Here is an 18,717-nt window from a genome sequence, read left to right on the forward strand (position 1 = left end):
GTACTGTGCAATCTACTAATAAAAGTCTCAATCAATCAACCAATCAATCACTAATAAGCCGCAGTTCTTTGAACGCAGATTTCTTGCCGGGACATATGGTACAATACAATCAGCAATATAGGATATAGAGCTAGACCAGTTAGGGAATATGGCCCTAGAGCCAGATGTGGCTCTTTTGATGACTGCATCTGGCTCTCAGATAAATCTTAGCTGACATTGCTAAACACCATAAGTAATGAATAATTCCGCTGGTAATCACAGTGTTAAAAATAACGTACAAAATATAAAACATTCTCATGCATTTTAATCCATCCATCCGTTTTCTACCACATTTGTTCAAGAAGTCGCATTAATGGTAAGAAGTATTTTATTTATTATTGGTTAGCTTCAGAATAACAATGTTATTAAAAAGAATAAGAGACTTATTATACTCTAAAAATGTTGGTGTTACTTAAAAATGCACACATTTAGTTGTATTCTGTGTTAAAAAATATTATATGGCTCTCACGTAAATACATTTTAAAATATTTGACTTTCATGGCTTTCTCAGCCAAAAAGGTTCCCGACCCCTGAGCGTGACCGTGTAGTATTTTATACTAAGGATAAAAATACGTATTGAGCTTAGATTTCCAAAATGAACATAAAGCTCTGTCATACACTAGATACAAATATGAATTCTCACGTCTCACTACCATGAATTGATTAACGTGGACCCCGACTTAAACAAGTTGAAAAACTTATTCGGGTGTTACAATTTAGGGGTCAATTGTACGGAATATGTACTGTACTGTGCAATCTACTAATAACAGTCTCAATCAAAAACGTATTCGTATACGTATACGAACAATATTATCGTTATTATTAACAATTTAAAAAATCATAGGATGGGTTACAATACCCCCCGCGACCCCAAGAGGGACAAGCGGTAGAAAATGGATGGATGGATGGATGGGCATAAGTTCATAGCATAGGTAGGTCTGAGTTGAATGTCACTTTATTTTGAAGATAGCTTTTGCCGGAAGTTGATACGCTAACCCGGAAAAAAACTACAAAGTGCGGCCAGTGATAGCTCGGGAGTCTTTTTTGTATGAGACTAGTAACGAAAACGCAGCATAGTGGCACATTTTTCTCTTTAGTGTTTATTTTTTTGGTAAGCGAAAATAATAATTTTATGGTCAGACTTTGTAATAAACACACTTTTCTTAAAGTTCGCATACACGCTTGGCAGCCGGTTGTTAGCATTACCAAGCTAATAATAACAAGATGAGTCTAGCAGTTCACCGAGAGCCCAGGAAGACTGCGGGGAATCGCATGTCAAAGCTGCTGGACGCAGAAGAGGAAGACGAGTTCTACAAGACCACTTATGGAGGATTTAACGATGTAAGTTTCATCGCTTCATTACTGTATATTGAAGTGGAAAGCCAGCATCAGGCTATTTTCTAAATGCATGGTTTGAAATTTAATTAATTTGCAATTACCTAGCAACGGTTCAAGTAGGTATAGAAAACTGCTTTATTTGGATACGATAACGATACTGATTATAATGTGAAATATGAACGTATTTATTACCCATGCAAAAAAATTACATCGACAAATGCGCAAATGGTCTAAGCCAGGGGTGTCAAACTCATTTTAGATCGAGGGCCACATGGAGAAAAATCTACTCCCAAGTGGGCCGGACTTGTAAAATCAAGGCATGATAACTTAAAAATAAAGACAACTTCATATTGTTTTCTTTGTTTAAAAATAGAACAAGCACCTTCTGAAAATGTACAAATTATAATGTTGTTGGTTGTTTTTTACATGTACATGTTGCGGTTAATAGTATTCTATCTTTATTTGTCGTTATTTATGCTTTCTGAATAAATTATGTGAAAATGTTCATCAGTCAACTCATTGGTGTTAATTTTCAATCTATCAAGATTACATTTTTTTTTATCAAAATCAAATTACAGGATTTTATTTATGTAGTTTGCTCATTTTCCACGACTGGTGCCCTAACATCATGTGGTTTATTTTTTTTTATTTTTTTACATATGTAGCTTAATCTACAAAGATACAAATAATTTATATTGAGACATCTAGTGGACACATTTAGAACAGCAGTTTCTTTCATTAAAAAATTTCGGCTCATTTTTATACTTTGCAAACTCGTCCCGCGGGCCGAATAAAAACAATTTGCGGGTGTGTTCTGGCCCGCGGGCCTTACGTTTGACACCCCTGGTCTAAGAGAATACCTCGAATTTAAGCTAACATGGGCATTTTCATCTGATTAGCAAACTGGGCTCTAAAAAACTATAAAACTTCAGGCCATGCATCCTTTTCCAAATTCTCTATGAATTGTATATTACCCTTTTTTATTATTTGTACTTTTGCATCATATGTTCATATGTGTATTTGTTGTTCTTGTTTTTTAGAATTGTTTCCAATAGTATTGGTTTCATAGGGAAGAAAAATGCACCATCAGGCTTATTTACTCCATGCAAAGTTCTTTATTATCTCATTAAAGGCACAATTTTTGGTGAATTCCTTAGATCAGGGATCTGTAACCCGGGGCTCTGGAGCCGAATGTGGTTCTTCTGCCCCTTTGTTGTTGCTCCCTCAGATTTTTACTTACCCCGGAGTGAGAAAAGTTTGCATTTTAATAAAAGTTCCGTAATTTTGGACTGTCTGTGAGGCCGTGAAATCTCACAGACTGAGTCTTGAGGTGCAAGGAAGGCAAGTAAAAGAGACTAGAAGCCTGTTCAGTTCAGCATTTTTAAAATTATTTTATTTGTTTTTAAATCCTTTCATGGTCTTGCCCCACCTTACCTCTCTGAGCTGCTTCACCTCTATGCCCCCACCCGGTTCCTCAGGTCAGCTGATCAGCTGCTCCTGGAGATACCGAAATCAAAGCGCAAGCTTAGAGGGGACAGAGCCTTCTCCATTGCGGGTCCCAAACTCTGGAACGATCTCCCTCTCCATGTGAGACAGACCCCTCCTTTGGCTACTTTAAGGACCCTTCTTAAAACCCATTTTTACTCACTGGCTTTTAACCCAGCATGAGACTTTGAACTGTTTAAAGTACTGTGTTTAACTTTTTAACTGTTTTTCTATCTAAAAAATTGCTCTTAAGATAATTTGTATTTGCTTTTTCTATGTGCATATGTAAATGTGTATATATATATATATGTGTGTGTGTATACATATGTATATGCATGTGTATATATATATATATATATATATATATATATATATATATATGTATATATGTATGTGTGGGAAAAAAAATCACAAGACTATTTCATCTCTACAGGCCTGTTTCATGAGGGGGGGGGGCTTCCCTCAATCATCAGGAGATTTTAATGGGAGCATTCACATACCATGGTTTATATAGGGCACAGAGTGGGTGGGTACAGGCTGGCGTAGGGGCGTGGTGATTGGCTCATGTGTTACCTAGGAGGTGTTTCCGTCTGTGGCGGCATGCTGTTACAATTTCGCTGCGCTTGTTGAGGGATGACAGGTCTGGACGGTAAATAATAAACAGTTTCTCTTTCAAGCATAGGTTGCATCTTTTATTACCACTATTGTAAGGTGTGCTGGATGCAAGAATTTGCCATGTTATTGAATATTCAACATTATTGTCTTTGAGGTCCCAAATGTGTTTGCTGAGTTCTGTGGTATTCCGCAGGTTTTGGTTCCTGAAAGAAGCCTTGTGATTGTTCCATCTGGTTTTGAATTCTCCCTCGGTTAATCCTACATATGTGTCGGATGTGTTAATGTCCTTGCGTATTACCTTAGATTGGTAGACAACTGATGTTTGTAAGCACCCCCCGTTGAGAGGGCAATCAGGTTTCTTTCGACAGTTACAGCCTTTGTTGGTTTTGGAGTCGCTCTGTCCGGGGGCCGACGGCTCATTTGCAATTGTTTTGTTGTGGTTTGAGATGATTTGTCGTATATTGTTCATACAGCTGTAGCTCAATTTAATGTTGTTCTTGTTGAATACTTTTCTTAGGGTGTTGTCTTTGGGAAAGTGTTTGTCAATCAGATTGAGGAATTTGTGTCCAATGTTAGTTGAGACGTTTTTGCTGTATGGGGGGTTGTACCAGATGATGTCGTTTTGTTTTCTGTTCTTTTTTGGCTGGTTTCCTGGCGTGGGTTCATAGGTGAGGGTGAAATTGTATCCGCTTTCATCAAGGGCTTTTTGGTACGGGGGGGTTGCTTGGTCAAATTCAGCTTTGCTAGATGACAGCATCGATAGTCTTTTATTAATTCCGGTAGGTATTCTTTTCGTGGTGGTGGGTGGGTGGTTGCTGTCATGGTGCACGTATTGGAGTGTTGTGTTGGGTTTCGTGAATGGTTGGTAGCTGTTATTTCTCAGGTTGAAAGTGACGTCAAGGAAGTTGACGGTTTGCTTGTTGGCTTCAACTTCCTTGACGTCACTTTCAACCTGAGAAATAACAGCTACCAACCATTCACGAAACCCAACACAACACTCCAATACGTGCACCATGACAGCAACCACCCACCCACCACCACGAAAAGAATACCTACCGGAATTAATAAAAGACTATCGATGCTGTCATCTAGCAAAGCTGAATTTGACCAAGCAACCCCCCCGTACCAAAAAGCCCTTGATGAAAGCGGATACAATTTCACCCTCACCTATGAACCCACGCCAGGAAACCAGCCAAAAAAGAACAGAAAACGAAACGACATCATCTGGTACAACCCCCCATACAGCAAAAACGTCTCAACTAACATTGGACACAAATTCCTCAATCTGATTGACAAACACTTTCCCAAAGACAACACCCTAAGAAAAGTATTCAACAAGAACAACATTAAATTGAGCTACAGCTGTATGAACAATATACGACAAATCATCTCAAACCACAACAAAACAATTGCAAATGAGCCGTCGGCCCCCGGACAGAGCGACTCCAAAACCAACAAAGGCTGTAACTGTCGAAAGAAACCTGATTGCCCTCTCAACGGGGGGTGCTTACAAACATCAGTTGTCTACCAATCTAAGGTAATACGCAAGGACATTAACACATCCGACACATATGTAGGATTAACCGAAGGAGAATTCAAAACCAGATGGAACAATCACAAGGCTTCTTTCAGGAACCAAAACCTGCGGAATACCACAGAACTCAGCAAACACATTTGGGACCTCAAAGACAATAATGTTGAATATTCAATAACATGGCAAATTCTTGCATCCAGCACACCTTACAATAGTGGTAATAAAAGATGCAACCTATGCTTGAAAGAGAAACTGTTTATTATTTACCGTCCAGACCTGTCATCCCTCAACAAGCGCAGCGAAATTGTAACAGCATGCCGCCACAGACGGAAACACCTCCTAGGTAACACATGAGCCAATCACCACGCCCCTACGCCAGCCTGTACCCACCCACTCTGTGCCCTATATAAACCATGGTATGTGAATGCTCCCATTAAAATCTCCTGATGATTGAGGGAACCCCCCCCTCATGAAACAGGCCTGTAGAGATGAAATAGTCTTGTGATTTTTTTCCCACACATACATATATTGCGCTCTACTACGGTATCGAGCACTATTTTTTGGATAACCTTATTAAGACATATATATATATACCGTATTTTCTGCACTATAAGGCGCACCGGATTATTAGCCGCACCTTCAATGAATTACATATTTCATAACTTTGTCCACCAATAAACCGCCCCGGATTATAAGCCGCGCCTACGCTGCGCTAAAGGGAATGTCAAAAAAACAGTCAGATAGTTCAGTCAAACTTTAATAATATATTGAAAACCAGCGTTCTAACAACTCTGTCCCAAAATGTACGCAAATGTGCAATCACAAACATAGTAAAATTCAAAATGGTGTAGAGCAATAGCAACATAATGTTGCTCGAACGTTAATGTCACAACACACAAAATAAACATAGCGCTCACCTTCTGAAGTTATTCTTCATTCGTAAATCCTTCGAATTCTTCGTCTTCGGTGTCCGAATTGAAAAGTTGCGCAAGCGTGGTATCCAAAATGGCCGGTTCCGTCTCGTCGAAGTCATCGGAGTCAGTGTCGCTGTTGTTCTGTGAATCCTGCCTTCCGGAAAGCTCGGACCACAGTTGTGACCGAAATATCTGCCCAGGCATTTACGATCCACTGGCAAATGTTGGCGTATGTCGTCCGGCGCTGTCTGCCCGTCTTAGTGAAGGTGTGTTCGCCTTCGGAGCTGTGTGAAAAAAGCCACCCGGCCTCTTCGCGTAAACTTCCCTTAACCACTCGCTCATCTTTTCTTCATCCATCCATCCCTTCGAGTTAGCTTTTATGATGACGCCGGCTGGAAAGGTCTCTTTTGGCAAGGTCTTCCTTTTGAATATCACCATGGGTGGAAGTTAGCATGGCAAGCTAGAACCACAGTGAAGGATGACTTCTCATTCCCTGTGGTGCGAATATTCACCGTACGTGCTCCCGTTCCACAGTGCGGTTCACAGGAATATCAGTTGCTGTGAAATACGGTAGTAATCCGTGTGCGGATGGAGAGATTGCGTCTTTTTATGAACCGGATCCTTTTCGCTTAGTAGGAGCCATTTTGTGGTCTTTACAGATGTAAACAGGAAATGAAACGTACGGTGATATCCGCGCGTTTTTTCTTCTTCTTCCGGGGGCGGGCGGTAGCTTACAGTAGAAGAAGAAGCGCTTCCTGTTCTATGGGGGCGGGTGCTTACCTTGGCGGTTGCTTGCGTAGAAGAAGAAGCGCTTCCTGTTCTACCGGGAAAAAAGATGGCGGCTGTTTACCGAAGTTGCGAGATCGAAACTTTATGAAAATGAATCGTAATAAAGCGCACCGGGTTATAAGGCGCACTGTTAGCTTTTGAGAAAATTTGTGGTTTTTAGGTGCGCCTTATAGTGCGGAAAATACGGTATATATATATATACCGTATTTGTCGGACTATAAGTCACAGTTTTTTTTCATAGTTTGGCCGGGGGTGCGACTTATACTCAGGAGCGACTTATGTGTGAAATTATTAACACATTACTGTAAAATATCAAATAATATTATTTGGCTCATTCACGTAAGAGACTAGACGTATAAGATTTCATGGGATTTAGCGATTAGGAGTGACAGATTGTTTGGTAAACGTATAGCATGTTCTATATGTTATAGTTATTTGAATGACTATTACCATAATATGTTACGTTAACATACCAGGCACGTTCTCAGTTGGTTATTTATGGCTCATATAACGTACACTTATTCAGCCTGTTGTTTACTATTCTTTATTTATTTAAAATTGCCTTTCAAATGTCTATTCTTGGTGTTGGGTTTTATCAAATAAATTGCCCCAAAAAATGCGACTTATACTCCAGTGCGACTTATATATGTTTTTTTCCTTCTTTATTTTCGGCCGGTGCAACTTTTACTCTGGAGCGACTTATACTCCGAAAAATACTGTGTGTGTGTGTATATATATATATGTATATATATATATATATATGTATATATATATATGTATATATATATATATATATATATATATATATATATATATATATATATATATATATATATATATATATATATATATATATATATATATATATATTATTAAGGGACAAGTGGTAGAAAATGGATGGATGTATGTATATATATATATATATATATATATATATATATATATATATATATATATATATATATATATACACATATACAGTATATATAATTTTAGTCTGTCTTTTGCCTGTATTTCTTTGTGGTGTACAGCCCTTTGTTTTTCAACTGTGGTTGTTTTTAAAAGGCTTTATAAATAAAGTTGGTATGGTATGGTATAGTTCAGCTTCTTGATTGTGCAACCCCTTGGGTAGGCTAACCGTGAATGCTTGCGAGTAAAGAAAAGAAAAAAGAGTTGGACAGATTGCTTTTTCTGTCAAATAAAAAAGTTGAAAACTTTTTAAAAAGTTTATAAGCTGTGTTACGTTTTGCGGCTCTATAATTTTTTTTATTTAGAGAAAGAATCTGTACAATGTCTCTTTTGATAGTAAAGGTTGCAGACCTCTGCCTTAGATCATGCGGATGTTTCTCAACACTTTGATACAGTTAAGAAAACAAAGCACTGAAACAACTGCGTGGGAGAAATGCAGTAAATTTAGAGAACAAAGTTGAATTCATGATTTGCAGCATTTCCCTGTTGTGTTTGCTTTGCGATCATTTGGATCATTTTAGTGTTTGCTTTTGTTGGGCACTGTACTTTGAAGCTAAACTAGCTCATTTTTTCCTCTCCAGGAATCGGGAGATGACGAGTACCACGGAGAACATTCAGACACAGAGGATGAGGTGGACAGCGATTTTGACATCGACGAAGGGGACGAGCCAGACAGCGACCAGGAGGAAGACGCGCCTCGGAGGAAAAGTCGTGTGGTTACTAAAGCATATAAAGTACTTCATTGGTTTTATTTCTATTTGGCTCCATTTTGTAGCTTCTTTTTAATGGCTGTTTTTCCTGTGTGTTCTCTGCGAAGGAACCTGTCAAAGTTGCAAAGCCTAAGCCTAAGCCAAAAAGACCCTCAGAGGAGACGAAGAAAACGGAGAAAACCAAAGTGGAGCTCAAACGAAGGCTTCCTCAAGAATTTCAAGACCTATGCGAACGTATGATTGCAACATCTTACCACAGATGCATAATTCCCCCTGTTGTGTTACTATGAACACATTTTAACACATCATCTGTACTTGTACTTTTGCATACACTGTCCACTTAGCTCCTGAGGGTGTGATTGTGTGCGCTTATTGGAAATGCAATATCTTCCTCTTCTCTCCGTTTTAATTGTGAATTGCATCCACGTGATTTAGTCCCTCCCCTTCCGCTAGAAGCCAAGAAGGCGCTGTTGATCGTTGTTGGGCACCATCGCTGCGCGCTCACCATTAATGCGCCAATTGAAACGCACCCAACAAGTGACGCCGTCTTTGTGTCTCTTCTAGCCCGGAAGTCCGTGCGACAGTCCACCAGCGAACACACCCGGAAAACTAATCTGCGCCTGCAGGAACGCCAGGACGCCCCTCGGCGCAGGAGAGGGGCCCATCGAGACCGACCTCTGACCCAAGAGGAGCTGCTGGCCGAGGCCAAGATCACCGCCGAACTCAACATTCGATCACTGGGTATCAGTATTGTTTTCACACGCGAGGCCCGGCGGCCATTTTCAGTAATAATGAATTATATTAGATATTACACTATTTGGCTTTTTTTATAACACAAAGCTAAGATGACGATGTTTTGTCCTGCTAGCTTAGCATACATTGACCTACAGTGAATTGGTTTTAGCATCTTTTGTTAGTTTGGACCCCTCAGCTTTAAGGGTTTTAAATGTGATTCTGGGTGTAGAAAACTACGAGCGCCTGGAAGCGGACAAGAAGAAACAAGTACACAAGAAGCGTCGCTTCGAGGGCCCGACCGTCCGTTACCATTCCGTCCTCATGCCCCTCGTCTCGCCATCGCTACCCAAAGAGGAGAACGTCGACGTCGAAGGGTATGTTTGCAGTTTGTCTGACCTTTGAACTGTTTGTGTAATCTGTTCAGAGGAAACAATCTAGCCTGGTTTAATCCTTTCCATGTCATAGGAAATATTGTGTTATTACTGCTTATGTAAGCTGACTGTGGAATTACTCCTCAGGTTGGACCAGGACGTCCCGCAGACCGCTACGGCGAATCCTGCCACGCCTTCCCAGCAGCCCGCCGGCGGCCTCTGCTCGCGCACCTATGTGACATTCAGCGACGACGAAGCCTTCGATGCCGCCTTCCCGCGCAGCGCCCAGGCGGCGCCTCAGGTACCCGTGCAGGAAATCTGCCCCGTCACCCACAAGGCGGCGCTGTACCGCGACCCGGTCACCGACATCCCTTACGCCAACTCGCGAGCCTTCCGCATCATCCGGGAGGCGTACCGTAAATACGTGGCCGCTCACGGCTTTCCCAACATGTCGGGAGGGACGACTGGGCACGACTCGGCTACAAGAGGCGCGCGCCACAAGGTGGCGGTCAAGCACGGCGCGGTCGCTACGTAGACGCTGGTACACACTAATCGGGACTTAGTGGAATGGCCCCCGTCATTCTGTAGATTGATTCCTAGAACTGCAAATCCACATTGAGTGGATTAAAAAATGCTTTTGGACTTTTTTTGTGTGTTTTTCTTTCAATAAACTGCTCTTTTGTATTGTGAAAATATGACATTTCTAAAACAAATAAAACGCCAAATAATTTATATTTAGTGTATGCGTTGAACCTCTTTATTATTTCATTACTCGGGTTTGTTTTAATTGCTTTCATTGATTCTGTAGGTAAATAACATTAGGTGACTGACAAATGATAGACTATTTTACCCAATACAGTACCTTTGACCCCTTAAACAATGACCAACGGCCTGCGTCTGTTACATAAAAATGTTCTGGGAAATTCAAAACAAAACCAAGGTTTATTCAAAGTGTCTGCAGTAGTGTTGAACAACACTTACACCTTTATGGTCCCGAGAAGAGCGTCTTGTCACAATTCATCACAGCTTTGCTCTGATATTTTATAACTTTTATATCTAGAAAAATCAGTATGTTGTCACCAGTAAGATACTTTTTTTCTACACAACTAATAGACACATGTTAAATAGAGCATTAAAGGTTAAATTGTTATATATTGCGCTGTGCAGAAACATAACATACACATGAAGTATAAAGGAAAAAACAGCACCATCTGCTAGTTCTAATGGGACATTGCTACCCTTTGCCCTTAGTACTGAGGGCATACTTGCCAACCCTCCCGGATTTTCCGGGAGACTCCCGAAATTCAGCGCCTCTCCCGAAAACCTCCCGGAAGAAATTTTCTCCCGGAATTCAGCCGGAGCTGGAGGCCACGCCCCCTCCAGCTCCATGCGGACCTGAGTCCAGTGTGCGCACACAAGGAGACGAAGCAGAAGAACGAGACCGTAGTCAAAGAGTGCAGGGGAGACACTTCTCCAGGGCTGATGTATGCTTGGGGCAACACCCTTCACTTTACCTGTATGCTTGGGGCAACACCCTTCACTTTACCCAGCAGTGGGTCTCCACAGCGGACGACTTTAGGGTGAATGATGAGTCCAGCGATTAGTTGCAAATCTTGCTTTATTGATTGCTTGCACACAGCCAATCCAACACAAAACCAACTAGTCCCTCCCCGCATTTACGCTACCGCTCTCTCTCTTCTCTCGCCCACACACTCACTGACGTCACTCACCTCACATGCTGTCACCTATTAAAGGGCCACACACAAACATACTCTACTCTCATAACACACACAGTACAGTTAGTAGAACAACTGTGTTTTCATTACTGTGTATTTGATAGGTGCCATTGCCCCGGAATTGTATTGCATTGTACTTTCAAGTACAACAAAGAGTATATGAGTGTTATGTGTGTGTATATGTGTAAATAAATGAACACTGAAATTCAAGTATTTCTTTTATTTATATATATAATAAAATAAATAAATATATATACAGCTAGAATTCACTGAAAGTCAAGTATTTCATACATATATATATATATATATATATATATATATATATATATATATATATGTATGTGTGTGTGGGGAAAAAAAATCACAAGACTATTTCATCTCTACAGGCCTGTTTCATGAGGGGGGGTACCCTCAATCGTCAGGAGATTTTAATGGGAGCATTCGCATACCATGGTTTATATAGGGCACAGAGTGGGTGGGTACAGGCTGGCCTAGGGGCGTGGTGATTGGCTCATGTGTTACCTAGGAGGTGTTTCCGTCTGGCGGCATGTTGTTACAATTTCGCTGCGTTTGTTGAGGGATGACAGGTCTGGACGGTAAATAATAAACAGTTTCTCTTTCAAGCATAGGTTGCATCTTTTATTACCACTATTGTAAGGTGTGCTGGATGCAAGAATTTGCCATGTTATTGAATATTCAACATTATTGTCTTTGAGGTCCCAAATGTGTTTGCTGAGTTCTGTGGTATTTCGCAGGTTTTTGTTCCTGAAAGAAGCCTTGTGGTTGTTCCATCTGGTTTTGAATTCACCCTCGGTTAATCCTACATATGTGTCGGATGTGTTAATGTCCTTGCGTATTACCTTAGATTGGTAGACAACTGATGTTTGTAAGCACCCCCCGTTGAGGGGGCAATCAGGTTTCTTTCGACAGTTACATGCTTTGTTGGTTTTGGAGTCGTTCTGACTGGGGGTCGACGGCTCATTTGCAATTGTTTTGTTGTGGTTTGAGATGATTTGTCGTATATTGTTCATGCAGCTGTAGCTCAATTTGATGTTGTTCTTGTTGAATACTTTTCTTAGGTTGTTGTCTTTGGGAAAGTGTTTGTCAATCAGATTGAGGAATTTGTGTCCAATGTTAGTTGAGACGTTTTTGCTGTATGGGGGGTTGTACCAGATGATGCCGTTTCGTTTTCTGTTCTTTTTTGGCTGGTTTCCTGGCGTGGGTTCATAGGTGAGGGTGAAATTGTATCCGCTTTCATCAAGGGCTTTTTGGTACGGGGGGGTTGCTTGGTCAAATTCAGCTTTGCTAGATGACAGCATCGATAGCCTTTTATTGATTCCGGTAGGTATTCTTTTCGTGGTGGTGGGTGGATGGTTGCTGTCATGGTGCACGTATTGGAGTGTTGTGTTGGGTTTCGTGAATGGTTGGTAGCTGTTATTTCTCAGGTTGAAAGTGACGTCAAGGAAGTTGACGGTTTGCTTGTTGGCTTCAATCGTGATCCGTAGGCCGTTCTCTTTGGAAATTTGGCATATGCGCTTCTTGGTATTCTCGCTGCTCCTTGGCGAGGCGCGACACACTGCCAGTCCGTCATCACGGTAAATACCAAGGTTCAGATTGAGGCTAGCGAGCTGGGAGAGGAGGAAACTCCCAACGAGTTCACACGTTTCTGCTCCGTCAAAATTTCCCATAGTGACGTCAAATGTTGCATTGTTCTTTTTTTGCCATGGTGTACTGTTGTGGATGAGAATGGAGTTTTTTGCGTGGATGATGATGTTTCTTTCGTTGCCTGTGATTGAGTCGTAGTCTGAGGCGAAGTCTAGTGCTTGAGTCAGTAGGTCTTGCGTGATGGAAGGGTAAAATTCCTCGATATCAAAGGAGATAAAGTTGTGCTGTTGTTTGTCTTGGATGTTGTTGAACCATTTGATTACTGCTGCTGTATTTCTCCATTGGTTGAGTGGTGTTTTGTCCTTGATTTTTGTGTTGACTCTGTCCAGGATTATTTTGCTGATTTTTCCTATTTCAGATTTAGTTGGGTTTATTAGTCGGCATGTTGGGTTATTTGCGAAGTTGGGTTTGTGATCCTTCAATGTGATGAAGGCTTCCTTGTTGGCTGTGGCGTCCACCCTGTCCTCAATGTCCAGTTCAGCCGCGATCCTTTTATTTTCCAGGTGGATGTTCTGTAAGGTGTTGGGTTGCGCTTTTTTGTATGATTTGGTGATGCTTCTGTCCAGTAAGGTGTGGTGTTCTGGTATGTCCATTCTGTAGAAGTTTGTGGTTTTATCGGCAGCTATGATGAGGTTGTTTACTTTCTTGATGCGCTCCTTGTCATTTTTCAGCTTGGTGAGGAGTGGGTTGCGGATTGGCTTGAATTTGACTGATTGTATCATTTTGAGCATGTCGTTCTCAAAATCCTTTAGTTCCTCAACTGTGGGTGGGTTCTTGGTAGATTTGAATCCGTAAGTTTCCTTTTGCATTCCTTTTGTTTCAGGGTGGAGGAAAAAATGTGCTTTCCACCGCATCCTTCTTAGGAAGTGTTCCGTCTTTTCTATGAGCCTTAGCTTGTAGTCATTCTGCGCGGGTATGGGAATGTTCTTCGTGGAGTAGTCGATGTTGAATTTTTCCATTTCTGATCGTCGTACAGTGCTCAACAAATGTCAATTTGGAGCAGAGTATATGTCTTAATAAGGTTATCCAAAAAATAGTGCTCGATACCGTAGTAGAGCGCAATATATGTATGTGTGGGGAAAAAAAATCACAAGACTATTTCATCTCTACAGGCCTGTTTCATGAGGGGGGGTACCCTCAATCGTCAGGAGATTTTAATGGGAGCATTCGCATACCATGGTTTATATAGGGCACAGAGTGGGTGGGTACAGGCTGGCCTAGGGGCGTGGTGATTGGCTCATGTGTTACCTAGGAGGTGTTTCCGTCTATGGTGGCATGTTGTTACAATTTTGCTGCGCATGTTGAGGGATGACAGGTCTGGACGGTAAATAATAAACAGTTTCTCTTTCAAGCATAGGTTGCATCTTTTATTACCACTATTGTAAGGTGTGCTGGATGCAAGAATTTGCCATGTTATTGAATATTCAACATTATTGTCTTTGAGGTCCCAAATGTGTTTGCTGAGTTCTGTGGTATTTCGCAGGTTTTTGTTCCTGAAAGAAGCCTTGTGGTTGTTCCATCTGGTTTTGAATTCACCCTCGGTTAATCCTACATATGTGTCGGATGTGTTAATGTCCTTGCGTATTACCTTAGATTGGTAGACAACTGATGTTTGTAAGCACCCCCCGTTGAGGGGGCAATCAGGTCAACCCACCACCACGAAAAGAATACCTACCGGAATCAATAAAAGGCTATCGATGCTGTCATCTAGCAAAGCTGAATTTGACCAAGCAACCCCCCCGTACCAAAAAGCCCTTGATGAAAGCGGATACAATTTCACCCTCACCTATGAACCCACGCCAGGAAACCAGCCAAAAAAGAACAGAAAACGAAACGGCATCATCTGGTACAACCCCCCATACAGCAAAAACGTCTCAACGAACATTGGACACAAATTCCTCAATCTGATTGACAAACACTTTCCCAAAGACAACAACCTAAGAAAAGTATTCAACAAGAACAACATCAAATTGAGCTACAGCTGCATGAACAATATACGACAAATCATCTCAAACCACAACAAAACAATTGCAAATGAGCCGTCGACCCCCAGTCAGAACGACTCCAAAACCAACAAAGCATGTAACTGTCGAAAGAAACCTGATTGCCCCCTCAACGGGGGGTGCTTACAAACATCAGTTGTCTACCAATCTAAGGTAATACGCAAGGACATTAACACATCCGACACATATGTAGGATTAACCGAGGGTGAATTCAAAACCAGATGGAACAACCACAAGGCTTCTTTCAGGAACAAAAACCTGCGAAATACCACAGAACTCAGCAAACACATTTGGGACCTCAAAGACAATAATGTTGAATATTCAATAACATGGCAAATTCTTGCATCCAGCACACCTTACAATAGTGGTAATAAAAGATGCAACCTATGCTTGAAAGAGAAACTGTTTATTATTTACCGTCCAGACCTGTCATCCCTCAACAAGCGCAGCGAAATTGTAACAACATGCCGCCATAGACGGAAACACCTCCTAGGTAACACATGAGCCAATCACCACGCTCCTAGGCCAGCCTGTACCCACCCACTCTGTGCCCTATATAAACCATGGTATGCGAATGCTCCCATTAAAATCTCCTGACGATTGAGGGTACCCCCCCTCATGAAACAGGCCTGTAGAGATGAAATAGTCTTGTGATTTTTTTTTCCCCACACATACATATATTGCGCTCTACTACGGTATCGAGCACTATTTTTTGGATAACCTTATTAAGACATATATATATATATATATATATATATATATATATATATATATATATATATGTATATATATATATATATATATATATATATATATATATATATACATATGTATATATATATATATATATATATATATATGAAATACTCGAGTTGGTGAATTCTAGCTGTAAATATACTCCTCCCCTCTTAACCACGCCCCCAACCACGCCCCACGCCCCCCACCCCCCACCTCCCGAAATCGGAGGTCTCAAGGTTGGCAAGTATGACTGAGGGTGTCAAAACTGTTTCCACTTAGGGCCACATTCAGATACATTAACAAATTGGTGTCGGGCAGGGATATTCAACTAAAAATGTTTTGGGGGCCACATTTGCAGAACGCTAAGGACCGATGGGCCGGACTTCTACCTTCACTCTTATTCTTTTTTTGTATATTCCGAAGAACATACAGTGGACATTTGATTTTTGTCTGATTTATTTTGTCAGAGTTACAGATGTGCTGTGATGTTTGTAATGACTTTCTGCAAAAATGTGAGTCTCTCACAAGTTTTTTGAACTGAACCAGTTGTATAGCCCAAATGAAAAAATAGAGGACCTGAAATGGAACCAGTATAACTAAAGAAGTTGAACAAAGAACTACTGAGCCTGACTGCATCTGAAGTAAACAAGCTCCAGCGACACCTTAATTACATAAATCACATTACAAAAACAATTGTAACTGTCATAATGGAGAGGACTCAAAGGGATGCCTTGAGAAATGCGTCAGTTATGTAAATCAAAATTGAACCCCAGTGTTAGCTAGGTTAAAATGTCAATACAAGTTTGTGTATACAATAGGAACAATAGTGTTTTTAGGAATTTGCTGCAAAAATGTTTGTCTCCCTAGTTTTGAACTGAACTCAGGGGGCCGGTATAGTGTCATTTGGCCCCCGGACCGCCAGTTGGATAGATCTTGCGTAGGGGTGAGGGGGGCACTATGATACATTTTGTACAAACCCCAAAACCAGTGAAGTTCGCACATTGTGTAAATCGTAAATAAAAACAGAATACAATGATTTGCAAACCCTTTTCAACTAAATTCAATTGAATAGACTGCAAAGACAAGATACTTAACGTTCGAACTGGAAAACACATTTTTTTGTAAATATTAGCTCATTTAGAATTTGATGCCTGCAACATGTTTCAAAAAAAGCTGACATAAGTGGCAAAAAAGACTGGGAAACACTTATTTGGAACATCACAAAGGTGAACCGGCTAATTGGGAACAGGTGGGTGCCATGATTGGGTATAAAAGCAGCTTCCATGAAATGTTCCATCAGTCACAAACAAGGATGGGGCGAGTGTCACCACTTTGTGAAAAAATGCGTTTAAGAACATCGTTTCTCAACGAACTATTGCAAGGAATTTAGGGATTTCACCGTCTACGGTCCGTAATATCATTTAAAGGTTCAGAGAATCTGAAGAAATCACTGCACGTAAGCGATGATATTACAGACTTTGGATCCCTCAGGCGGTATTGGATCAAAAAGCGACATCAGTGTGTAAAGGATATCACCACATGGGCTCAGGAACACTTCAGAAAACCACTGTCAGTAACTACAGTTAGTCATTACATCTGTTAGTGCAAGTTAAAACTCTACTATATGCAAAGCATATAACACCCAGAAATGCCGCCGGCTTCGCCGGACCCGAGCTCAACTAAGATGGACTGATGCAAAGTGGAAAAGTGTTCTGTGGTCTGACGAGTCCACATTTCAAATTGTTTTTGGAAACTGTGGACGTTGTGTCCTCTGGAACAAAGAGGAAAAGAACCATCCGGATTGATATAGGCACAAAGTTCAAAAGCCAGCATCTATGATGGTATGGGGGTGTATTAGTGCCCAAGGCATGAGTAACTTACACATCTGTGAAGGCACCATTAATGCTGAAAGGTACATACAGGTTTTGGAGCAACATATGTTGCCATCCAAGCAACGTTATCATGGACGCCCCTGCTTGTTACAGCAAGACAATGCCAAGCCACGTGTTACATCAACATGGCTTCATAGCAAAGCGATTTACAGCCTAGCATGCGGTAAATCACCTGGCAGTGACGGAATCGCAGCTGAAATCCTCAAGTGTGGAAAGCCTGCTCTCCACGACAAACTTCACAAGCTCCTCTGTCTGTGCTGGAGTGAAGGTGCTGTCCCACAGGACATGAGGGATGCTACCATCATAACCCTGTCCAAGAATAAGGGAGACAGGAGTGATTGTAACAACTACAGTGGTATCTCTACTCAGCACTACCGGTAAACTCTTTGCCAGAGTTGTACTGAATAGACTCCAGGTTCTCGCTGAGAACATATACCCAGAATCTCAGGCAGGGTTCAGAGCAGGAAGGTCTACCACTGACATGATTTTCTCTTTGAGACAGCTGCAGGAGAAGTGTAGAGAGCAGAGAAAACCACTCTACATGGCATTTATTGACCGAACGAAAACTTTCGACCTTGTGAGCAGTAGTGGCCTCTTTCAGCTGGTTAAACGAATAGGCTGTCCCCCCAAACTCCTTTGCATCTCCAGCCCTTCCACAGCGACATACATGGCACCATCCAGTTCGATGGGTCCACATCAGACCCCTTCAAAATCTGCTGTGGTGTCAAGCAGGGATGCGTGCTGGCGCCCACCCTGTTTGGGATCTTCTTTTCCCTCGTCCTGCACCAAGCATTTGGTACAGCAACTGAAGGAGTCTATTCAACCTTGCCCATCTGAAAGCCAAAACAAAGGTCAGGCCACTCGTCATCCAGGACATGCTGTTTGCTGACGACGCAGCAGTGGTAGCACACTCCCAGGAGCACCTGCAAACCCTAATGGACCAGTTCACCAAAGCCTGTCGGGACTTCAGCCTGACCATCAGTCTGAGCAAAACCAAGACGATGGGACAGGGAAACGAACCCCCCCCCCCTCTATCACCATCAACAACTACACTCTGGAAGTCGTAAACACCTTCACCTACCTCAGTTCCACCATCACCGACAACCTGTCACTCGATGCCGAACTCAGTGGCCGCATCGGAAAAGCTGCCTCAACTTTTGGGAAGCTTGCAGCGAGAGTATGGG

At 41.6% G+C, this 18,717-nt stretch overlaps 1 protein-coding gene across 1 annotated transcript; it reads left to right on the forward strand.

Annotated features, from left to right (window-relative positions):
- The first annotated feature begins 1,002 nt into the window (after window positions 1-1,002).
- LOC133610066 (vacuolar protein sorting-associated protein 72 homolog) lies at window positions 1,003-10,231 on the forward strand. Its single transcript, XM_061966126.2, has 6 exons — window positions 1,003-1,380; window positions 8,265-8,417; window positions 8,501-8,627; window positions 8,958-9,134; window positions 9,358-9,502; window positions 9,647-10,231. The coding sequence occupies exons 1-6, from the start codon at window positions 1,264-1,266 to the stop codon at window positions 10,032-10,034; spliced, it is 1,107 nt and encodes a 368-aa protein (XP_061822110.1). The 5' UTR covers window positions 1,003-1,263; the 3' UTR covers window positions 10,035-10,231.
- Window positions 10,232-18,717: the final 8,486 nt, after the last annotated feature.

Source organism: Nerophis lumbriciformis, linkage group LG11 (assembly GCF_033978685.3).
Source record: "Nerophis lumbriciformis linkage group LG11, RoL_Nlum_v2.1, whole genome shotgun sequence".
Taxonomy (NCBI): Eukaryota; Metazoa; Chordata; class Actinopteri; order Syngnathiformes; family Syngnathidae; genus Nerophis; species Nerophis lumbriciformis.